The sequence below is a fragment of the Aptenodytes patagonicus genome, chromosome 4, assembly GCF_965638725.1.
Source record: "Aptenodytes patagonicus chromosome 4, bAptPat1.pri.cur, whole genome shotgun sequence".
NCBI lineage: Eukaryota > Metazoa > Chordata > Aves > Sphenisciformes > Spheniscidae > Aptenodytes > Aptenodytes patagonicus.
The window spans coordinates 5,899,305-5,924,357 of NC_134952.1; the positions used below are offsets into that span (position 1 = coordinate 5,899,305).

The window sequence follows — 25,053 nt, forward strand, 5'->3', positions numbered from 1 at the left end:
CAGCTTCCTCATTGCCCTTGAGCACGTCTCAGAAGGTCATTTTACTGATGTAAATCATGGACTCACCTTTGCAGTCAATTTTCTTCTTCCTTGGCTGGTTAAACAGCACTGTATGCTCTGAAGAATACTTTGCTCTTTTATCAGTGCTTTAGGCAGTGGAATAGCTTAACTCAACAGCCTTTGTTTTTCAAAAGATTGTACTGGTGCCTGGGTCTTTGTTCTCTTCTTAAGGAAGGGGTGATGTTGTGGGCCTTGCAGAAAGTTTGAAGAAAAATACCTCCTTAGAATCTAGCTGGCCCCTTCATCCCAGTGTACTCCTGTTTGATTAGGGTTTGCCTGTTAGTAGTAGTACATCATCATCCTTGTAGTACCCTGTGCTTCAGGATTTCTGCAGGTAGCTGAAGGGAAAACGGATGAATCAACATCCTGAAATCCAGGCTGAAGAGGAGAAATAACCTCTTATATTGGAAGGAAGTCATAAATCGGTGCATCTGTGCAGATACCTCCCTGCACGCACACTGAAAAAGAGCAGACAGTAAATCGGTTCCAGAACAACCTGAACTAGGGACATCTCCAGACCTTGCCCTGCGTGTGTGTGTGTGTGTGTATATACATCTCACCTGAAAAATCTGTAAACATTTATAGTAGGGATACCTGTATTACTGTATGCCTATGAATTTTTTAAAAAAATGTGGCATATACAATGATTGCTTTCTCTTTCTCAGATTTGTTTGTGCAGACTCTTGTTTCTACCCTTTAGAGTGAAGCTGCCGTATGTGGCTTTTAATATGTTGCCTAGATTAATTTTAAAGGGGCTTAAAAGACATAGTTCTCACTGAGAAGTAGCTTTCTTAAGAACATGCCTGATGTTGGCTTTGGTCCTGTTTGTTACAGTGATCCTCTTGTAGAGAAAATCATAGAGGAAAAAAAATTGGTACCCTTATCATTTAAGATCATATAGGTTAGTCTTAGTTAATTAGTAACTGGAATGAAGCTCTCGCAATTTATTTCAAGAGTAAGGCTTGAAAACCACAAGCTGAAGTGTTAGAAAAACATAAAGACATAACGCTTCCTATTCTAAGGAAAATATTTTACCTGTGCTTAGTTATTTCCTTGGAGTTACTGAAAAGTCCAGCCCATCTGAAAATGATAATATTGACTGTTTTGGCACCAGACTTGTCTCAGATGTGTCTGCACGTAAGCAGTCTTGATTTTTGCTTCATAGATAAGGAGTGTTAGGCATGGGAAATGAATGTCACGCTTACTGTTAAACAGCTCATGGAGGCTTTAGTACTTCAGTGTGTTTTGAGCTCTGTTTACATGACTTTTCTTTTTTTTTTTCCCCCTCCACTGCTATAAATCAGCAGCTTTCTTCCTGTGCACCGATCAACCTGCCATGGAACCTCGCGCGCGGTGCCCTCCTTTCCAGTAAAGAGTCTAGACAGCAAATTCCCTGGTAGCGTATGCCATTTCAGAGCGTTATGCCTTTTTGCTTTTTTGTGAAGGCTTTTTAGAAACGGCATTACCTCACCCGTCGGCCTGGAGATTGAGCAGCCAGCGCCGCTGATAGGGCTGCGGCACCCTGCGCCGAGCCAATGGAGAACTTCAGCTTCAAACTCTTAATGAGCAAAAGAGCAGCGTCTCATCTGGGGCTCGATAGTTAATGTGGGGTTTTTTTAAGTATTATTTCTGAAAGACAAGCCACTTCTTAACAATTATGTGCCATATTGCTGACCGGTGAAGCTGAACAAATAGCTATTTACATTGACAGATCAGAGGAATGTGTAAGTGCATCGTGGTAACCTACATTTTCTGTGCCAAGAGATTTGCAGCTGACTGCCTGGGTGACTCACTCCTTGGATTAGGAGATGAGGTAATGCTTTTGAGATACAGGGTGATGTCATTCCTTTACCTGAGCTGCATGCCGATGCTAGTTGCTAGTACTTTCAAGGAAAGTCCCTTTGCTGCTTCTGATGTACTAGAGAATGAGCTGCATAACTCGGATAGGAGTTGTTGTTATTAATGTCCTTCTAAAGCCGCTGGCTAAGCTGCTCATTTAAAAGATGTCAACACAAGTGCCCACAAATGCCTTTTGTTAGGTGCGTGTGTGTGTGTGCGCGCCTGCAAGTATGCACATTTCCATACCTGCCCCATTCTTCAAATAAAGCTGTTTTAGTAAAAGCGGACCTTTGTGGTGATCGGGTGCAGCCCCTTGTCAGCACCATGTCATGTGATCCCATTTATAGCTGGATTCATCTTAAAAGAAGGTGCTTACTTTTTTTTTCCTCTGTTCTGTTTCTGTTGTGAAATACCACCTTTGTGAGGGTTAGTAACTGAAATGTCTAGCTTGCATTTACTCATGGTCAGTTTAACCCCATCTGCTCGTACTCTGGCATTGTCCTTCAGCGCAATAGCTCTTTCTGCTGACTGTGCTCCCTTTCCTGATGTGTTCACCGACAGCAGTTGTGTCTTTTCTCAGGCCTTCTTTCCCAATGTCACGCAGGACGTGCTGCTTCTGTAGGCACCCTCAAGGTTGGGAGCACAGGCAGGTGATCAACAGAGCTGACCGAAACGGTCTCATCTGTCCTCCGCAGCTTATGGGGACTGAGGTTTTAACAGACGAGCAGGCAATGCCCCGCTATCAGGGAATTTTTGAAGGCATACAAGCTATGACCTGATTTGACCCATATCTTGGGCTTATACAAGTGTGTGTTGTTGAGTAAGCTTCATGTGGGTTGGGAATTTGGGGGTGTGGTTCCCAGAAACGGCCGACATTTTGCCTGTTGTTTGCTAATGGAAAATTTCCTACTCAGGCCCTGGAGCAAGAGCTTCGGGACGAGGGAAACGCTTAAGGTGACGTGTGTCACGCTATCCCCAGAGCTCGCAGAGTTACCCACCGAGAGTCTCCCTTGCTCAGCAGCGATTCCTGGGCACTTTGCACCGCTGCCTCCTCTCTTCACAAACTGATGGGATGGTCTGCAGCCCTTGGAGCACGCTGCGTTACAAAGCCATTGCAGTTGTGGCTTCCAACAAGCGCATCTGAAAGTCTGATCTTGCAGATGGCTGTCTAGCTGCCACTGGTGCATGTCTAGTTTGACCATGCTATATGAATTTAGCTGACTGATGGCCAGTAGAATTTCTTTGGGATCTGACTTGAAGTCAGTTGATGGCGGGTTTGCTGGGCTTGGGCTCATGTGCTGAAACAGTGGTACAGGAGCTGGTTTGGCTTTTGTATCTTTGGAAAGCTGCTTATAAAAAGAACCTTTGCTGTTCATTCTTATTTATATATGGAATATCTCATATTGCTGGAGGTAAGCGTGGGCCTCCAAACTACTTGCATGTATCTGGACCATGTGCAGGAAGAAACCTTACAAGAGGATTTATTAATGCAAAGTAATAGCTGCACAGGCTAAAAGTTGTCATCATATTATTATGCATTTCTGAAAGAATATATTACAAAAACATTTTATGATATTACTCTTCTGTGTTGAATGTTTTAACAAGATACTCCAACATGGGTACAACTGTAACTTTGGCACTGGCATCTTTTGTTTTTAAAAAGGTATTTTCCAAAATCTGCATGCCTTTGTTTCTCAAGATCACAAGGCTGCTCTTGAATATGGATGTTTATGTAAGCCTTATTTATTTGCTTTATTTTTCCACTGATCAGGTGATTTCTACAAATGACCCCTCCTTGTGCAAATTTTTGCTTTTTTACAAAAAGAATTTACAGAAATAAGCTCTGTATAGAGCTCTGTGTGTGTATTTTTCCTCCCCAATAGTAGGCCATAATGCAACATTTCTTGTGCATCACAGATCTCATGCAATGTCTCTTCCAGGATGTCTGGCCTTTTTTGCCATAAGGTAAATATCTGGGGGGGGGGGGAAAGAACATACCTCATTTTGCTTTGTAAAGAACTTCACAGCTACTCTTTGGGGTTTATTTTTATCATCTGTTCAGTTGCACATTGTGCTCCTGAGAGGAGTGTTTATTTTAATTGTCAGTTATCGTGAGGCTTTTCAAAGCCAGAAAGCATCAGTGTTGGATCCTTTAGGGATCTTAAATACAGTCACCAGCGTTGTCGGGTAACTCACCTAAATTTTCTCTTTGAATGAGGTGTGTCAAACAGTGTAAGAAGAGGTATTAGTCACGACATGCACGCATTTACAAGATCTGTCTTTCCCTCCCTGTTTAGGTGAATCCCAACTTTGTTTAATGCTGTTTGTTTGTCTGTGACCCAGTTAGAGGAATAAAAAGTCTTATGTTAGAGAGAATTTTAATCACGCAGAAGATGTGGTTTCAGATCCTCACAGTGGTTCCAGAAATAATAACCAGAAACCTTCTGGATCTTTTGTATGGCTTCATAATATACATCTGTGCCTTGGGGTCTGAGCAAGAATATTTTGTTTGAGGTGACTAATACACATGTACCAGAAGTAGTCTTTAAATCCTGATGTGTAAAGTATCTGACTTTAATGTAATTATGTTGTAGGATACTGCCCAAATGGACAGAGGTTCTGAAAAAGCATTAAAATCTTCCATGTTAATCCATATCCTCAAAAGCTAAGATTATGTGGATTACAGCTTCTCACCATTCTTGATGGGCACAGCCACTGTGGCTCCACAGTATTAGTTATGGTCTATCATGCTGATAATGAGTTTCTTAATAAGTCCCTTAGTACTCATTGACAATGACTCATACTTCCGAGGATCTCCTTGAAAATCTCAGTGTAATGGATGAAACGTTGTATCCTGGTGAAGATTTTTTTTTTTTAACTTGTTGTGTGTTTAAGAAAAAGCCAGGCAAGTTTTAAAGTGTCATGGTTTAACCCCAGCCAGCAACTAAGCACCACCCAGCCGCTCGCTCACACCCCCCCCCCCAGTGGGATGGGGGAGAGAATCGGAAGAGTAAAAGTGAGAAAACTCGTGGGCTGAGATAAAGACAGTTTAGTAAGTAAAGCAAAAGCCGCGCACGCAAGCAAAGCAAAACAAGGAATTCATTCACTCCTTCCCATGGGCAGGCAGGTGTTCAGCCATCTCCAGGAAAGCAGGGCTCCATCACACGTAACGGTGACTTGGGAAGACAAACGCCATCACTCCAAACGTCCCCCCCTTCCTTCTTCTTCCCCCAGCTTTATATGCTGAGCATGACATCATATGGTGTGGAATATCCCTTGGGTCAGTTGGGGTCAGCTGTCCCAGCTCTGTCCCCTCCCAACTTCTTGTGCCCCGCCCCCCCGCCTGCTCGCTGGTGGGGTGGGGTGAGGAGCAGAAAAGGCCTTGACTCTGTGTCAGCACTGCTCAGCAGTAACGAAAACATCCCTGTGTTATCAACACTGTTTCCAGCACAAATCCAAACCACAGCCCCATGCTAGCTACTAGGAAGAAAATTAACTCTATCCCAGCCAAAACCAGCACATACAGGAACGGTATACTTAAAGATAAGGAATTCTGAGGAGGAGAAGTTAGATTTAACTGTCTGGAAAGGCAAAGGTGAAATGTGAGCTTTGATCTCGATGATAATTGCGCTCTCGGCTTTACAGGAGGATAGATGTTCTGGAGCAGTCATTAATTGTAAAAGAGTTCACATACAGGCTCAGCTTTTCCTTTAAAACCGAATTCAGTCTTCTGATCTAGAGAGAATGATTGATTCTGTGTTTAGCAGTAAACTAGCTCTGGAAAAACAACAACAATGAAGTAGAACTTTACCTACGATGCCACTGTCTTGAAACTGTCACAAATAGTCTGCAAAACTTGCACTTCAACCAGTGACTGTCTCTTCAAGAATGCTTCTCCCTGTATCATATTTTCTACAGTTTGGATGAATACTCATGTATCAACTGATTAAGCTTTAAAATGTTTTGCTTAAAGTGGAAGAAGTGTCACACGCTGAACTGGTTTTTTAACTAAGAGTAGTGAAATATGGATTTGATTTGAATGCCTGAAAGTTTCCTGTCTTAAGTATAACTTTGAAAAATAAGACTCTGGGATATGAAACCATAAAATAGGACACTGGAATAAATTGCACTGTACTTGCTTATACAGTGTTTCTGTTTCCATTTGTGATCTGTGTGTTTTGATAAAATTGTGGTTAAATGGTAGCTAACCTTCAACTCAATTATTTTAGGTATTTGGAAATAAGATGATAATCCCTTCCTTGGATGGGGACCTTTTCCAGTGGGATCGGGATCGAGAGAGCATGGAAGCAGTTCCTTTCACAGTTGAATCTCTTCTCGAGTCATCCTACAAATTTGGCGAGGACGTTGTCTTGGTTGGGGGAAAGTCTTTGACAACCTATGGGCTAAGCTCATACTCAGGGAAGGTAAGGGCCTGAAAAGTTGCCTTGCGTATGTATGTTTCGAGCACTGTCTTGCAAATAGGTTGCTCTTGAGATGTAAACTGCAGTACAGCTCAAGTATACAACTGCACGGCACAAAAGGGCAGAATCTGAACTTCTTGGGCAACAAATGCAGCGGGCTGGAGTAAGGATGACAGCTGGTGCAGTGAGATGATATGACTGAGCCGCTGACTGCGATCTCCTCCTGCCTGTGAGCTCCTGCTGTATCCCCTGTGCTGGCTTTAACACGTCTCACCCCGTGCTAAGCTGATTCAACTTGCTAACCCAACAGAAAACTGTTCACTTTTTATTGGATTAGTTTTGTGCTGGGTTAGCTGTAGCCAGCTCAGCAAGGGGTCGGGGAGTGCCAGAGCCAGCACAAGGGAAGGGACAGGGGTTTTGTGACCAGAGGTGGGTGAGGGTGAAAAAGAGGGATGACCCCTTTCTACCGATCTGGGAGAGGAGTTCAGCTTTATCGTATAGCTCTGCTTGAAGTAGTCTTTGCTGTTCAGCTTACTGCATATAAAAGAAGGCTTTAGGTGACACACTTTTTTTCACAACTAATTTCAGATTTTTCACAACTAATGAGGGATAGCTCGTTGAAAACAATAAAAACATTCAACATATGCAAAAGTTTAAGACTTGTAGTTGTCAGCAAGTTTACTATCTCTTAGAAGAAGTTCTTACGTTTTAAATTATATGCAAAAGTTAAGTTGAAAACTACTTGCTGTCTGACTAGTTCAGAAGGTATTTTTCTTCTGAAATCCATTGGTTAAAAGTTTTATATTTTGAAAAAACACAGAAGAAAAAAAGGCTAGAAAAAGCACAGGAATTAATTGCATTATCGCAGTCCTAGAGTTGACATCCCCCTCCCCCTCCTTAATGTCAGATGTCAGTAAAATTCTTGTAGATACTTTGTGTAGTGAAGAACAGACATTTCCTAAATAGGAAACGTTGGTGCATTTTAAAACAAGTTAAAAAAATAGATTCAGTTTAAAAATTTTAAACTGCCAATGTTCTTTTTCCACAAAATCAGTTTTTTCATGTTGACCGTACATTTCAATGTAGAGCACTTCTATGGCATGGTGTAGAGTGATCACTGGTGATAAAGAGCATAGACCCAAAATAAGAGTTCATGAAATCATTTTGATTTCCTCACTGATAGCGGAGGGCACTGTGCACCAACAGACTGCTCCTCCCCCAGTGTTCAGGAAGTGAAAAATTTGGGTTTCTGCTTTGATTCCTGGCTTATGCTCACAGTAGCAAAGGTGCCTCATACAGGAAATAGTGCCTGACTCTTCCTCATTAAGAGTTTAGGCAGTCTGTTGTCTTTGGCAGTACGATGTCGATTCAGACTTCCTGAAAGTGTGTTCAACTCGCTTTTCAAAATACAGTTGTCTGTATAATCCAAATTCTGTTTGAGATTGGGACTGTTGCAAAATCTGTGTGACTGTGACAGTTAAATAATGTCTTCTTTCGCCTTTAATAGCTGACAAGGCAAAGGGGGAAGGCTCTGTGGTATTTTATAGAAATCAATAGTACTTCATTTGAAGTTAATAGAGTTATGCTGAGGCAAGTATAGCACAAAAGCAGGATTATGCTATGGGCCTTGTAGGAATGATCTTTCAATGTCCATAGAAATAGTGGGAAAAGAGAGAGCTAAGATTTCTTTCTGTTGGAAGTAGAAAAACGTTGATAGTGTAGTCAAAGATAGCCCAAACTGTAGGCTTCCTAGAGTGTTTTGAAAATTACAGTTCTGAAACGCACTTATCTCTTAAACCAGGCTTTTCAACATCTCTCAAGTCGAGGATCTAAAATTTCAGAGCTCCAAATCGCCTGTGTGCCAAAAATGTGTTGGAAGGATCATTAGCTTTGAATATCACTGTTGATTACATTTGTTTGTCTTGAAGTTCTTCAGAACTTCCAAGCACGTGTGACTCTCTTGCCTTGTCCTTTAGGTGAAGTACATCTGCTCAGCTATGGGCTGTCGCCGGTGGGATGACGATGAAACGGAACAGGAGGAGACGCTCCTATTACACCGAACCCAGAAAACAGTCCGTGCTGTTGGACCACGCAGTGGCAATGAAAAGTAAGCGTAAGAATTGTTCGGAAACAATCTGATAGAGGGAAGTTCTTAATGTGTAATGTTTTAAGGATTTGACCTTCTTTTTACTCTTACTAGACTAGGAATTGCATGAGGGAGTTTAGATTGTTAACCAAAGGAATTCACCAGACTGTTGGCTAGGATCTAACCCCTTTGCTCTTCAGTGCTTTTGAAAAATGTCTTGAACTTCAGTTTTTATAGATGATTAGACAGAAAAGATACGTGCACATATTTATTCCCTCTAAATCAAATCAAAATTACTTTTCATGTCCTTGCGTACCTCAAGAGTTTGTCACTGCTCTACTGCACAAGGCAAGCATCACTAATGTTTGTTCCAACTGTTAATTTTTGTACAAAAGGAGACAGTTTAAAAGTCATCTTATGACTTACTGATTCACTTTTAAATTCTTTACCTACTCATGGTAACTGTCACTGTTTTTTTTTAACCTTGATGTCTTTAGCTTTCGTTTTAAAAAGTCTTCAGACTACTTCTTTTTTAAAATTCCCATTCTTAATCTACTTTGTTCATTTCATAACGAGGTGGTCTGTTCTTTACAAGCTGTAGAAACTGGTTCAGTCTGTGACTTTCCTAATGCTGTCACGTTGAAGTTTTAATACATCAAGGTTTCTATAAAAATACAGACATGCATTCCACAAAAAAAAACCAAACCAACCCACAAACCAAAACCCACTTCATAAAGTGCAGGTTTAAAAGGCAGGTTGCCATACACAGATACAGTAACTGCCCAACAATTTAGTGGAGAACTAGTCATTCCCTGTTCCCCTGCTCCCTCTTCTGTTTGCAGCAGGATTTGACAGGTTGTGCATCGATAGTGTATCAGAGATAACCCAACTAGAACTTGAATAGATTAGCAGATCAGAAGTCTTAAAAGAGAAATCTTGGATTCCATGGGTCTTGGAGACTGATTGTGCTTTCTTGTGCACCTGAATCCTCCTGTCTTTGTAGTCAGAAACAGAGGTGCTTTCCTGGTGGCATGGTATCGTTGCTATGGAGTTTACAAGATAGTTCCGTATTTTTAATCCAGAGAAAGAAAAGCTTTTAATAAATGAACTGAATATATAAAATACACCAAGCTTTTACCATAGGGGTGTAAATTCTTTAAGGAGGGTGTTTTGGCTCCTGGTTGATGCCAGACTGGTCCTGAGAGACTTTGGGTACCCAAACATACTGTTCAAGAAATATTTTCCCCCTTCTTGCTGCTCAAGACACAAACTTGCCATCCTTTCCCCTCTGTATCTTCTCTATAGCATTGGGCTGTATCATGGAAATAAGAATTATTCTTTCTCTGAAAGAAACTGAAAATAATTTTCAGTTTCTGCCCTGATTTGTTGGTTTACAAAAATGAAAGAGCTTTTGGCTATGCAAGACAGGCCTGTGTTCCTTATACAGTTGTCTTTTTTCAGTGTTAACCTATGGAACATGAGCAGTCCTGGTTTCATGAAGTACCTGTCAAAGAGATCCTATGTTAGGTTGTGTGTGGGCTTAAAACAAAAAAATAGCATTGTCCCTCCCCCAGCTTGAAAAACCTTACGTTTCAAATTAAATCCACTTTATTAATGAAGAGAAATAAGTCTCGCGTAGAATGCTGCTTCCCAAATGCTTTATACTTGTTGCTTTCATCAGACATGTAACATTTTTCCTACCTAAAGAGATCCAGCTGTACTACTTGGTGATTTTAATTGCCCTCTCCATATACTAAACCTTGAATGCCATTGGCCCTACTTCACCAGCTGTTTTCTCAACTCGCCCATCATGTTGGACAAGATTTCTTAGCTTGTTTAGTTTGTATTCTGGATTAGCACTCCCCCTCCTGGTACAGTTGTGTTTGTCTGACAATCTGAGAGTTTACTGTGAAAATATGAGTCAAATATAGGTAATTCAGCTTAAGAATCATCTGGACGGAGGATTTGGGACTTCCTTGGAATATATAAGTTGTTTCTACAAAGTTTTTCTCTTTTTCTTTAAGGTGGAATTTCAGCGTTGGTCACTTCGAGCTGCGCTATGTCCCAGATATTGAAACTAGAGCGGGATATATTGAGAGCGATTTTAAATCAAATATGAACAAAGAAGAAACAAAAATTATTTCAGATGTGGATGAGCAGGAAGCTATGATGAAAGATACAGTGATAAAGGTCTCAGTAGCTGACTGGAAGGTGATGGCTTTTAACAAACGAGGAGGACATCTGGAATGGGAATACCAGGTAGGGGAAAAGGCAGAATATTAAATGTTACAGAAGTAGAAGTTTTGCAGCATCATAGATGATGTCTTTCATCTTCGGTTTCAGGTGCTGTCTTTGTAAAGAAGCACACATCTGCTTGTAATTTTTTTAACTGAAGTTCTGATTTTGAGCCGCTACATGTTACAAAAACTAAAACAAGGAATTTAAGCACACTGTTTAGCATTATTCTTATATAATACCTAGTTAATACAACATTAATTTTCCAGTTACCTCTTTCTTCTTCAGTTTTGCACTCCAATTGCTTCTGCATGGCTGGTTAAGGATGGCAAAGTAATTCCGATCAGTCTGTTTGATGACACAAGTTACACTGCGAACAATGAAGTATTGGAAGATGAAGAAGATCTTGTGGAAGCTGCCAGAGGGGCCACAGAATCCAGTGTCTATTTGGGTGAGGCACCTACTGCAGCGTTTTCTGTAGCAAACATTATCCTTTTCTCTGTTGAGGTTGTACTAAAGCAGACCTTTCTGTTCTGTTGGATTATAGTTAAGAGGAGCTGTAACATGTCCAGTCTGATATTCTGCATAATGTAGGCTGTTAAATTTAACCCACATTGCTTTATAAAGCCCAAAAATTGAGGCTTTACTAACATATAAATCCCAGAAAAGCACCTTCTCTTGATTTAAAGACTTTCAAAAGGTAGAGATGTGTTCTCATCTCTTCCTAGCCTGCTCTGGTCGTCATTGCTGTTGCCATTCAAAGTCAGAGTTCTGTGTACCCATCTTAGAAATTCTGACAATTACAGAAGGTATGGCAGAATTAATATCTATGACTGTTTAGCCTAAACAGTGATAGTTAAAAGATTGTTTTTTTCTTTTTTTTTTTCTTTTTCAAAACCAAAACATTTCAAAACCATAAATATTTTCCTTTTTCATTCTGAACTGTTCACCGCTTTGTAGTTTCGGTACATTGGAGATGATTGAAAGTCTTGAAACTTTTAAAGGTAGGTTTATAGCTAACAAGGCAGTCTTATTGCTTGGTAAGCAATGAGCAATATCTGCCTCCAGCCTGCTAATTTGTGACATTAATTTTTTCTTCTACATTGATGACAGTAACTTACCATGAAGAAATTTCAGTTAAGATTTTATGTGACTGAGTTTTCATCCAGCCATCAGAATTTATTTGATGTAGTTTGTGACAATTTGAAATAGAGTGGCTCCAGGGCCTTCTTTCTCTCAGCTGTCTGTCTGTCTCTGGGAGGTAAACGTGCTTTGGTTTTCTAAGACTTCATTTACCTTAGCCTTTTTCTATAAGTCTTTACATGTTGTACCGTTCCTGTAAGTGGTTACACAGATAAAGAATAACACTAGGAAGAAGCCGGCTTGTTCCAGCCTTCCTCATAATAGCTGTTGAGGAGTAGTCTGTACCAGCATTAACAAGGGTAGAAGTTTGAAAGAATTCTTACCACTGCAAAGCCCAAGGTGCTTTATACCTCTTCCAAATTGTTGGCGTTCTTCTGCAGCCTCAGCTCTCCAGCAGTGAAAATGAGATGTCCTGATCTCTTGCTTTTCTAGAACAAAGGGAACGTGCTACTTGAATTCATCCAGCCTAGTAATGAGAGTCAGTATCTCAGATTCTCAGAATATAAAGAAATATTTTCAAAAATGTTGTTAACCACATATTTTAACTGGGCAATTTTATGCCAGAGGTGAAGAGAACTAAATCTTAAGACTAATACGCTCTATGGTTTATTACTCAGGGATGTACAGGGGCCAGCTGTATCTTCAGTCATCAGTCAGAATTTCTGAGAAATTCCCAAGCAACCCAAAGGCTCTGGAATCCAGGAATGATAATGCAATTATTCCTCTTCCCAAAATCAAATGGAAACCTTTAATCCGTAAGTAACAATTGAGCTAGCTCTGAAAAGACAGGACACCTTTCTGATTTCCAATATGTATCAAACTAGTCTAATGTTTCCAGCTGTAAACCAGTTCAGGAACTATCTTTGTGCTTTATTAGTTGGGGTTTTTTTTTTTCTGATTAAATATTTAATGTCTGCTCTCTTTTACTATGGATTTTACAGGGTCTTAATAATGAAATGCTGGTCTTCTAAATCAAATTTTTCTACAAAAAGAGGAGGAAGTTTTATGCAGTGATGTGAATATGAGTGAATTGACTTGTCCAAAACTAGTATTTTGGCAGGGGGGGAGAAGTGTTAACTAACAGTTACCTTAAAATAACCTTCTTAATGTTCCTTGCATTAATTTTGTTCTCATGGTCTGGTCCAACAGACATTTTCTAAGATTATGCAATTGGAGTTCTCATGAAATTTGTACAAGAACAGAATTTTTATAACAGTTCAGCTCAGAAAATTGTGTCTTTTCTATGCTTAGATTCTCCTTCCAGGACTCCAGTGTTGGTGGGGTCTGATGAGTTCGATAAGTGTCTCAGCAATGACAAGTATTCTCATGAAGAGTACAGTAATGGAGCACTTTCAGTTCTGCAGTATCCATATGGTAGGTGGAAGTCCCAAATTTTGAAGAGTTCCAAATAGCCAGGTTTACGCATTTATTATCTGTGAAATTCAGTAACTGGCCATTTGTTTGATCTTAAATATGTTTTGTTTGGGGTTTTCAACATTTAAGGAACCAGGAAATTATTGCCCAAGCTAGGATTTCCAAATTGTGGTGTATGTACAACTAGTGCCACACAAAGCACTTGAGTGCCAGAAATTGCTACTGCAGAGGTATTGTGTGTGCTGCCATTGCCACTGATAGTTGGTCCGAGTAGAAAAAGCTTGTGAATTATTTTTTTCAGAATTTGCTAACAGTGCTAGAGACAGCTTGGCAGTATAAAGTTTTCCATATGGACGATACTCTGGTTTAAAGCTATCAGTGCTCAGGCCTTCTGAGGTGGTAAACTTTGATTGGAGACCTAGTTGCTGTGGAGTCCACAACCTTGATTTACTGAATTTGCTTATGTCCCATTTAAAATCCTGGGACATGCAAACAAAAATACCCTGTGTCTGTTGAAGAAACCTATTAATGAGAAGACAAAATTGTTTTGTAGTTACCTACAAGTAAACCTATGCCCTTTTTGTGTCTTTTTTACACAGATAATGGTTATTATTTACCCTACTACAAGAGAGAGAGAAATAAACGTAGCACCCAGATCACTGTTAGATTTTTTGATGATACGAATTACAAGAACATTCGCAAAAAAGATCCTGTTCTTCTGCTTCACTGGTGGAAGGAGATTGTTAGCACCATTATATTTTGCATTGTGGCCACAACTTTTATCGTACGCAAACTTTTCCATCCCCATCCTTACAGCAGAGTAAGTATTTTTTTCTGAATCCTAAATACAGAAGGTATTATTCTAGCCTTTTCTTTTGGTTTTGAGTCTGCAATGAGTAGTATTAATAAATTAATAACTAATGAGATAACAAAATCAAAAGCTTAAATTTATTGTTTAATCTATCTGTGAAGGCTGTCAGCTGCTATATGCAATTTACTTAACTGCATCAGCAAGCAGATTAGACTGCTTCAACCATATCTGATGTCTTTGGAGATATTTACACTGAAATTATTTAATGCCTTATCTAGGGGTACAAACTGGTCTGCAGTACTTAAGGAGTTGAATTTTTTTTGTTTGGTTTTTGTTCTTGTTTTGGTAACCCTTGTTAGCTGCGGAAGGAATCTGAAACACAGTGTCAGACTGATAGTAAATATGAGCCCACTTGTGGAGATGTTAAAGACACCAGCTGGAGTGACGTCAAGAACTCTGGATACGTGTCAAGGTGAGCTCAGTGCAACACAACACGTACAGGGTTTTTAGTCAGTGTGACAGCTAATGCTGTCTGGAGGAAAGACTAGGTGTTCACTTGTTCTTACCTACCCTAATCCTAGTCCTGCGACTCTGCAGGATAATTGGCAACTGACGCAAAGAACCCTGTCACCCCATTCCTGGGGGGACATTGCAGTTATGATTAGTCTAAGCAATCCCGGAGAGTCTACAGGATACCTGTGATCAGGAATGTTGCTCTCCTATTTCCTGCTGATACACAAAATGGAAGATTGATTCTTTAAGTTCTTAATCAGTGTTTACTCCCTCTGTTTCTGTGTTTATGGATTAAAGCAGAGAACAGCAATTGCAGATGGAAACAGATATGTTTTATATACTCTGCAGAATAAGCAGAGTATATTTGGAACAAACTTTTGTTGCTGTTAGGAAGGAATTGGTTAAGACAGAACGGTGTATAGGGGCATGTCATGACACTCTGGAGAAAACGTGACCGTTTCCTGTACATTTATAACTCACTGAAAGTAAGAACTGGATTATTTAAAATGAGGAAGAATAAGAAAGGTAGTGAGATTTAAGACCAGCGATGTTTCAGAAGGGATGCTTAGAAGGACTAGTTGTAGAAATAGTTATTCAGGGTGGGATTAAAGGCAAATCATGATTTAGAAAATACTAAATAATGTCACCACCTAGTTTGGGTATAGAAACTTAGGCTCCATACCCATGGTCCATGATCCATTAAGCGTGCAACCTGATGCTCTGAAAAGCTTCTTCAGTTTGTCATGTGTATGGATAATGGATCTTGCTGGGTTGTGATAGACACTGAATAAATGCATAATTGGCAACTGTCCATTTCATAAACCATCTGATTGCCTCAGTGGGTGAGCTGGGGAAAAAAGACAAGAAATGCTTCAAGTCGTTCAGCATGTTTTGCCTGTACAGAAATGTTTCACTCTTAGTCATAAATTACTTTATTTTTCTATGTATACTAATGCATTTTTCTCCTCTATCCTCCCTCCATTGTTCTGTCCCTTCCTCACACCCTTCTCCTCCTAGATATCTGACAGATTTTGAACCAATTCAGTGTCTGGGGCGTGGAGGTTTTGGAGTAGTTTTTGAAGCCAAAAATAAAGTGGATGACTGCAACTACGCTATCAAAAGGATCCGTTTACCTAACAGGTAATGAATGAGTTTGTTGAGATATAGAAGAGGTAATAAATGAATGGTGGGATCCCATCCTACACTGAACCATCTGTTCCTGAACTGATTTCCCAGATACTGCATTAGGATGAATGACATACTTATTAATGGGGGGGCTGAATTAGTTTTGGCATCGAGAATTTGGCATATTTAATCACAGCAGAAGGGTGACCTGCTTGGCTAAAATACTTGCATAGCAGGACCCTTGTGAGGATGCTGCGGCTACATGGGAACTCCTTTGATTTCCTTGATGAATAGAGCCTTTGATAACAGGACCAGTTATTTGTAGCGCTGTTAATTTGCTTCTCTCCTTCCTCTCTTTACCTTTCCTACTCCACCTTCTCTTTCTTTTCTCTCTCCCTCACCAGCTTTTCTGACTCCATTTGTCCATTTGTTTCATTTTCTGGTCCCACAACCCCTACCTTTTCTTTCAGTCATAGGTGGTCAAGCCATGCTGCTGAATTACCCTACACAGAGCTTGCAGCACTTCCTTTTAGTGGGAGATGGGAGACACTGCTTCTGGAAATCTCAAGTTAGAACAGCAACAGGCAGGCCAGTAGAGGGAGGGGGTAAAGCTATGAAATCTAGAATTACTATTTTTTTTAATGTGTTAAATAAGCGTGACTATTTAAGATTGAAGGTTTTGTTCAGAAATTTAAGGTAGCCTGAATTCTTCTTTTCTAAGCATATTCAAAATCATTAAATAAAACCATCTGACTTCATTTGATCCAGTTACGGTCTTATGAAGAGAGATTATTTACTTCAGTAAGATAGCAGGCTACCTGCTTTCCTGTCCATAGAACAGAGATAGTCTTTCTGCAGTCTCCTTATGTTATGCCAATTAAAAAAGAAATACTAAGGTATTACTGTCTGTCTTTTGTGTCAGTGTCTTCTATATCCCTGTAGAATATTGCAGTTTGGTGGTCTTTTTTTCTATCCTTGTAAACAGTTGAGAGCAAGATGAGCCTTTTCTTCTCAGTTTTGCTGCCCATAATTATTTGAAAAAAGATGACTAAATGCTTAGCTGTTATGAGCACATATTGCTCCCCCACACTTCTAACCTAAAGGAGTTACTCTGGGGGATTTAAGACATATCTGTCTTTTGGGGTGAAGAGCAATACTACTGGCCTGGTTTATACTGCGCTATCTTTGATTAAATTCCTTTGCAGAAGTTTCTATGCTATGTTGTTGCTTTTATGTGACTGTGTCTCTGTTTTTCTTCTCCTCACCCCAAATCCTAGGGAGCTGGCTCGTGAAAAGGTGATGCGGGAAGTCAAGGCGTTAGCTAAACTTGAGCATCCAGGTATTGTTCGGTATTTCAACGCATGGCTGGAAGCTCCACCTGAGAGATGGCAGGAAAAGATGGATGAACAGTGGTTAAAAGATGAAAGGTAACTCGTTTTTTTTTTTTTTTAACAATTGAATTTGAGGTTGTACATCAACAGAACTGGTAGACGATCCAGGAAGATGGAGAGACTATGTAGGAAACAGATAGTTATTAACTTAGCCTGTCAACTTTTCAGTTGCACAAGGTACAAATATATCACACTTGTGCATAGCATGTCTTGATTTTTTGGGTCCTCTGTTGTGTTAAGGTCCTTCTTCCAGCTTAGGAAACATATTGTAGTTCTTAATTTAACTTCTGTAATTGAATCTTTGGGTGGTTGGAAGGTTGGAGCATAACTTTGGCATCTCTGTCCTCTTTGTTCCTTTCCACTGCTTTCCTCCTCTCTGTTGTTTTGGTTTAGATGGATCTGATTCAGTACTCCAATGGTTCGATGAATTTATTTCAGCATAAATCTGTGAGGGATAATCAGAGTGGTGATTTATAAAGCTTGGTAGAAGTAGGTTAGAAATGGAAAATTAGATAAAGGACTTAAAGGATGTTAAAAGAAAGGAAAAAGTGGTTGTATGTTAGTGTTTAATGAATGAGGCCTAATACAAGACTATTTAGTGGTCTCAGAATAACATCTTAACACTCCTGGCAATTTTTAGAATACAGCAACCTTTATGTTTCAGGCACCAAATTAACATTTTACAGCTATAATTCTTCCAAGGCACTTTAAATAGTCATTGCAATGCATGTTCTAAAGGACTGAATTTTTTCAAGCTGAAGATGAGCCTGATTGCACATTGGGAACCCAGGCAGTAAAGCTTGCTAAATTTTCCTTCATCAACACTCTTGTCTCAATGAGAAAGCATTATCCTCACTAAGAAAAACAGATGCTAAATCCTGGTTATTAGTGATTCCCACACTTGGATAGTTATTTACCATTATGGTGTGACACTGTGCTCTCAGAGGTAGCAGTTGTTAAAACCTGGGCTTCTGAAAATGCATTTCTAGTGGAATGAAGTTCTGTAGTATTGTTCTCTCGATTTTCTTCTTCTAGCACTGATTGGCCACTCAGTTCTCCCAGTCCCATGGACGTCCCATCATTTAAGATCAGAACAGAGCCATTTTCTACAAAGGAGCACATTGAAGTTATTGCCACTTCATTGGAGAGGGTAAGGTCTGTGGGAATACCCTGTGGTCAGTCCGATTCATCAGGCAGCCAGTTTTCTCCTCTGGAATTTTCTGCCGTGGACAACGGGGACTTACACCAGTCAGAAGATCCACTATTAAACCTTCAGGACAGTGTCCTTACAGGCTGTGATGTAGAAGACAGTACTATCAACAATAACAAGCTGGGTCACTCCTTGGAAATTTGTTCTTCAACTGTTCCTGTTGTACACCTGAGGGAAGGGACCTCCTCTTCTATTGTGTTTGAGGATTCTGGTTGTGGAAATGCTTCTAGTAAGGAAGAAAAAATTGATGTTTCACATGATGAAAGTCTTTCTGAGGATAAGGCAAAAACTACAAAGGAATCCGCTAACAAGAAATCTGCTTCAGGAAGCCCCCTCTCTGTTTCTCCACCAAGGCCAACAAGTTTAAGCCTGGACCTTTCTAAAAATATTACAGAAAAAGTCAAGCCCACCTCTCCAAAGGTGTATCTTTACATCCAGATGCAGCTCTGCCGGAAAGAGAACCTTAAAGACTGGATGAGCAGAAGATGCATGATAGAGGAGAGGGAAAGGACAGAGTGTCTGCAGATATTTCTGCAGATAGCTGAAGCGGTTGACTTTCTGCATAGCAAAGGATTAATGCACAGGGATCTCAAGGTTTGTATTCATAGGTTACTGTAGGAAATGTGTTGGGGTATTTTTTATTTATTTATTGGCATGATCATCACTGAATGCCTGAATTTTCCAAATTCTGGTTGTAACTTGTTACCTCACTGGCTGTGTCTTATAGGCAAACGTTTTCTGGTTTAGTACTGTGAGATTATCTTTGGAGCTATCGTAACTTGAATTATCTGTGCCCAAAGTACCATACAAAAGTCTCTGGTGCTGTGAAATTCCTGAAACACATGGACTGACTCAAATGGCATCACAGGGTAGCTGTCCCTCCACTGCATTGCAAACTTGAGCATCAGCAATTCCAAATTTGACTGCTCCTAATACAGTAGTGCCAGGCTGTTCAGTTCAGTGTCAAGTTCTGCTTTAAACTGACAGATCATGAGTGTGTGGATACAGGTAAAATTTTATTTGTATGTGGGAGTAATGTGGCATGGGAGACAAATCCTGCTAAAATAGTTGACTCTTACCAGTGACCTCAGCATGGGTGTTACAAAAGCGGAGTTAACGGCTGTACAATAATCTGGAGGTGCAGTGCTCCAGGAAATAAACATTGATCATTCATTATTGCAATTAAAGTCTTTCTTACAGCAAGACTTCTTGTACCTGGCACAGATCAGCTGCATTTGTTTTATGGCATTTTTAATTCAGGGTGGTTCATTGCTGAGCCGTGTGGCAAAGCAAGCTATTTTGGATCCTGTTCTACCGTTTCAAGTGAAGCAGTATTTGGCAGTGTTAGGTTTACGGTTGGACTCGATGATCTTACAGGTCTTTTCCAACCGAATAAATGATTCTATGATTCTAATTCTAGTATTTTCCTTCTTCTTTCTATAGCAATACCGCCTAAGAGCAGCAGTGTTACTCCTGGCTAGAGAAAATAAAATTAAGTATTGCTGCTCTAGGATTGAAATGTAAACTGTCCTGGAGTTGAATTCTGAGTCAATGCCGACTAGCATAATGCAGCTTTCTGAAGGATTCATAATCTTTTCAATGTCTGATAACATCCAGCCTGTTAAGACTGGGAAAAGGTGTTTTTTATCTCTGGCATTTAATGTAACTGAAGTCGGGAGTAACTTTTTGTACCCCTTCTTTCATTTTGCTTCTGATCCTACGTTAGTGCCTAATCTTGCTGGAACTTTCAGTACTGGAAGTGTCAGTATGTGTTACCAAATACCAGAATTTAATTAAAGAGCCCAGCTGAAGTTAGTTTTACTATTATAAGCTCTGAGAAATGGATTGCTTTTGCCAAACGGTGGAGAGGCAGTTCCTGTTTCTCTTTGCTTATTTGAGGAGGCATTGATACCTACCTCAGTGGAGTAAATACTGAGATGATTATAACCGCTGTTGTAGCTTCTCGGATGGTAATCATTTGGTATCAGTAGAAACAAAAGACAAAAATGCCATCTCAGATGTGGCAGTAAAAGGGGATTCAAGTAACACTGAAAGGCTATGTCAAAGTTGGAAAAACTCACGAACCCATCCAAGTATTTTCTTTCCCCATCAGCATTAAGCAATTACCTTGAACCAGTTATCTGAAAAATCTTTAGTGCTTGAGAAACTAACCAGAAAAGTAATTAAAACGCTATACTACTATGTTGCTAGACTTGTTAATTAATAATCTTTCTTAACGATACTGCAGTCTTTACTGAGATCACTGTTCAGTAAAGCTTGTGTAGATCTTCACTTAAAGCTGTATTAGTCTTAATCAGTGGTTGTGTAGTGTTTTGTTGGAACATCTTAAAAGTTCAATGTTGGCAGCAATTTGAACAAGAGATTTTATTTTGTTTACTTGGTATAAACAACTTGGAAAGGCTCTCCCTGAACAAACAACTTCCTGCTTCAGAAAACTTCCCATGCGTGTATAGAGGTTATTCTTGGATCCTGGAAGTTTCTGTTATGTGTTAATTTGGTCGAAACAACAGCTAGGATATTTATTTTTTTCCTATAGTTTTCAGAAGCTCCTTGGAACAGATCTCACCTAATTTTGCAATTTGTCCAAGAGATTGGTCATGCAACCCTAAGTTCATGCCAGCACTAATAAGCAAATAAACTGCAAAGATGTTTTGTCTTTGCTAGAGGCAGAGCTAGCTGATAGCAGAGGCCAGTTCTTGCTCCCATTGGCACCGACAAAAACTTACTGACCTATGTGAAAATAAATTTGTATGCATGCATATTGAAAGATTCGAGAGGATCTTTTAAATATTTAAATTAACAGTGCATATTGAGATGCATTAATTAGGCTCCTACTAATCAGAGATACCATAATGACAAGATGGCAGGAATTTAGGTAGGCAAGTGAATAACTCACAGTTCAAATTCTTTTGAAGAAAATGAAGTACAGTAACAGAAGTCTGTTTGTCAAGTGAATTTACTGTTATTCCCAGGATAGTCTGTCGGTCATGCTTGACAGCTCAAAAGAAATTGAGTTTCATAGAACTGCAAGAAGAGTCTTAGATACATTTTGCAGCATTAATTGAATTAAACAGTAGTCTTCCAGTTGTATAAGTAGCTTATTCATATCTCTGAAAAAATGGGAATTCTTATTCTGATTGAAGAATCTGCAAAGAAATTTCTTTGTGCAAGTGGCAAGATAACTAAACTAGAGGGTGGTTGTATTCTTCTGATTTAAATCAAAATTGTGTGCGTCTGCCTTAGACTTCCTCTTTCTGTATGTGGCCTTGATGGCTTATTTTTGCTGGCAGTTTGCGATAGCAGAAAGTCCATTCTCCTTAATTTGTAGAAACTATATGCCAGCCCATTCAGAGACAATCTGTTTTCAGCCAGAGAAGCACAGGAAATAAAACTTTCTGTTGAGTTTTGCTCCGCGAAGCAAGACAGATCTTGTTGACTTCTTGTGTGTTGGTTGGAGGAGGAGGGCAATGGAGATCAAGACAATGGGATACAAATCCCTAATGGAGACGTTTCTGCCTTGAGCATTAAAATTCTGATATAAAGATTTTTGGCAACGTGGGTGTGCAGTCAGAGGGTGGGTGCCGTGTAAATGCTTCAGAGAGAGCCTGGAGACGCTATGGGTTTACAGGGTAGTAGCTTTTGTGCGCTAAATGAGCTGCAACTCCGAAGGGCATGACATTCATTACAGGAAAATATAGCAGGAGATAAGACCTGGCTCAGAAGGCAGTTTTAGAGGCAGGATGTGGGCACTGTGGAACTAACAAGTTATATCTAACTATTTCTGTAGTGCTTTTCTCAGAGCTTTCTGTTGCTTAAAAAAAACAACGAAGCAGCCTTTTTTCTATCTTGTTTCTCTCTTGAACAGAGCGGGTTTGTCTTTAACTGAGGAAGTCAGATGGACTTTGAAATAGGTCAGCTTTGTAGTCCTTTAATCTTATGGAAAAATACGGCTCTGTATCTATCTACCTCCTCCTGTTCCAGGGTTTATGTCAACAAAGCACGGACCATGTTCTCCCAGCCTTGAAGGTCCAGAAGCTCCAAGAGGAGCTTGCCCAGCACCACCTGCCTCTTTACCATGCCTCAGCCCTTCCCCATACATAATCCTGCTGCTTCTTCCCCCTTGCAGGATCAGTCTGTTCTTCCCCCAGAACTGTGTGTCCGTCTTTATTTGTAACTGAGGTGGAGCGGTCATGTTTCAAAGAAATAATAATTCATTTGGCATGTGCTATTCTGTCAGCCACAATGCAAGTCTCTTGAGAAACCATCTGAGATATGTACCATTAGTAAGGGGGCATCTTGGTCCCAGTCTCCTTTATCAGTAGGTTAAGCCACGGATAGTGGTACCTGGCAAACAAGCTGAGGGAGAGTTAAGCCAGATCATCACTGTTGCTGCGCCTGTGAATTGCAAAGTTCTTAAGCTTCTATCAAAAATAAATTTTTAATTCTGTTATGTAAACAGCTCTTCCCACAGTTAAACTGCACAGTACCAACTGAAAAGCAGACCTTGTTCCCAGGCTTCCAGTGTATCTATAATTTAACACTAAGATGATGTGCTACGTGCTGGCTAATAATACGGCAAATGAGTTTAGCACTCAGATTAGAATAAAAAAGGCTGAGTCAGAACTCCAGCATCTGGTGTGAATTTGCCATGTGATGGAGAGTTGGATAACTTATCTGTGCCATTCCCCACAGCTGTTGACTTTTGTGCATGTTACTCAGCAGACCTACCTAGTGTTAGTAAACGTCTACTGAAAGACAAGAAATGAGCAGTCTGAGTTTCAGGAAGGGAGACTATTTAATGCAGGAGTAATTCCTTTTTCCTAAATAGCTAAGATTCTTAGCTGGTTCTGCTAACCTGATGTGTAATGAGCATTTTTAGCCTTGGCAGCATGGCTTATCTGAATTAGAACAAAGCGTTGTATCTACTGAAACACAGAGACTTGTTTATTACTTACATATCTTTTTCTTTTCACCGGTTTGTTTTCTTAGCCTTCCAATATATTTTTCACAATGGATGACATAGTAAAGGTTGGGGATTTTGGACTGGTAACTGCTATGGACCAAGATGAGGAGGAGGAATCGGTACTTACCCCAATGCCAGCTTATGCCAGGCACACAGGACAAGTAGGGACCAAACTCTACATGAGCCCAGAACAGGTTTGTGCTCTCTGCTCTAAAGCTATATCTGGCAGTGCCTGGAAGTCACCTGAATTCCTGGGAGCTCAAAGATCAGGCACTCTTTCTAGTAAATTGTTGCAATCAAGTTACTTAAATTTTTTCTCAAAGTAGAGTTTTAAGCTAAATTGAATTCCAAAATTAATATTTTAATATATATATATTTATTATAGCAAAAAAGTGGCTAATGATTTGTACTTAGATGCATTCATTTATCTTGCCTTTAATGTAGTAGAAAGTTAACTGTATAATATTCAAGTTAATTGGGCAAGGACACACTGTTGTGCATGAGGTTTAGGTAAGTTGAAACATTTTACATTACAGTTGGGTCTGCAAAGAGGAGCTGATGATCAGGACCTTGCTCACCCATGCTCATTCGGTGAAATTTGCCAATGTGCCTGTCCTGTAGTTTTTAGCTCTGCACGGGGCTAATCACTTCCATATGGTGACTTGAAAGGGGGTTGTTTATGTTGTACATGATTACATACAGTAAGTAGTTTGACCTGACCCTAATTTTGAATTTTCAGATCTGTGGGAACACCTATTCGCACAAAGTGGATATCTTTTCTTTGGGACTGATTCTCTTTGAGCTGCTTTACCCTTTCAGCACACAGATGGAGAGGGTCAGGGTATGTATGGTATTGGATTATCCTCGGTTTGATCATTCGTTTAAAATAGCTGTTCGCTTGGTGAAACACTTGCAAGAGGTTCTTCTCAGTTTTGAAAAAGCCTTGCAATTAGGAGCACAACTTCTTTATCAGCCTTGTACAGACCCCCTGAATCATTGAAAATAAATTGCAGTCTTCCTAATGTGTGCAGTTGAATTGAGGCCTTAATTTCTTTACAAAGCTCCTCTGTTGTCAAGCCAAGTAAGAGAAATTATTGAACTAGGATATCCAAGAACTCAAGCAACAAATATAGCTTGTGACTTTAAGCCTACCAGCTTGTTTTTCATTCAAGAATTGGAACCATGCTGTGCATTTTTATCATTTCTTCCTTCGTTTGCATCTGCAGTGCTTTTTCACCCAAAGCACTCAGTGAAAAAGTGCTGTTCCTTTTCCTATAGTAAGTCTTAGCTGAGACTCTCACTCAGCTTTAAGCACAATCTTCCCAGTAATTGATGACTTTCACAGCATGAGCTGTGAGTTTGGGAGGTTTGATGGTGTATAATAACTCTTCCTTGCCGTTGAAATGCACGTGGGATCCATCTTGCTCAGGAACAAGTTCATAGAGAACAGGGGCTACAGCCAGGAAGGCTTTTCCTCTTGTATATGGTGACCAGTGACCTATGCAGGAAAGAATGAGTCATTATAACCTGTATTTGTCATTTATATGTGCTTAGGGTGTTTAAACTCTCATATGAAGATGGATTGTTTTTAGCAAAGATCTAAGAAGCAGCTTGAAGAACACCATGAATGCAGCCTGACCGAACGCTTTACCTACGCTGGTGTTGCATTCTCTTGCTTAAAATGCTCTGGCTTTTCATGGTACAAAAGAGCGTAGTCTAGAGGAGGAATGACAGTGCTTAACTTGAACCCCTTGCACTGGAACCAGTCTTAATTTCCTTAAATAAAATCAGTTTTACTGAGAGACATACCCGATAAAGAGCTATCCTGGATTCTCAAGATCTCCTGCAGCAGTGACTACAA

At 40.0% G+C, this 25,053-nt stretch overlaps 1 protein-coding gene across 2 annotated transcripts in view; it reads left to right on the forward strand.

Moving 5' to 3' along the window:
* Window positions 1-25,053, forward strand: part of EIF2AK3 (eukaryotic translation initiation factor 2 alpha kinase 3) — a 43,100-nt gene that overhangs the window by 14,352 nt on the left and 3,695 nt on the right. For both annotated transcript variants that reach the window (XM_076335699.1, XM_076335700.1), the window contains 13 exons: window positions 6,129-6,323; window positions 8,297-8,427; window positions 10,431-10,665; window positions 10,930-11,092; window positions 12,402-12,539; window positions 13,036-13,158; window positions 13,758-13,978; window positions 14,329-14,441; window positions 15,500-15,622; window positions 16,885-17,034; window positions 18,034-18,802; window positions 23,219-23,386; window positions 23,932-24,033. In XM_076335699.1, coding sequence (XP_076191814.1) covers window positions 6,144-6,323; window positions 8,297-8,427; window positions 10,431-10,665; window positions 10,930-11,092; window positions 12,402-12,539; window positions 13,036-13,158; window positions 13,758-13,978; window positions 14,329-14,441; window positions 15,500-15,622; window positions 16,885-17,034; window positions 18,034-18,802; window positions 23,219-23,386; window positions 23,932-24,033 — 2,616 coding nt within the window. In that variant the 5' untranslated portion in view covers window positions 6,129-6,143. The remainder of the gene's footprint in view (window positions 1-6,128; window positions 6,324-8,296; window positions 8,428-10,430; window positions 10,666-10,929; window positions 11,093-12,401; window positions 12,540-13,035; window positions 13,159-13,757; window positions 13,979-14,328; window positions 14,442-15,499; window positions 15,623-16,884; window positions 17,035-18,033; window positions 18,803-23,218; window positions 23,387-23,931; window positions 24,034-25,053) is intronic.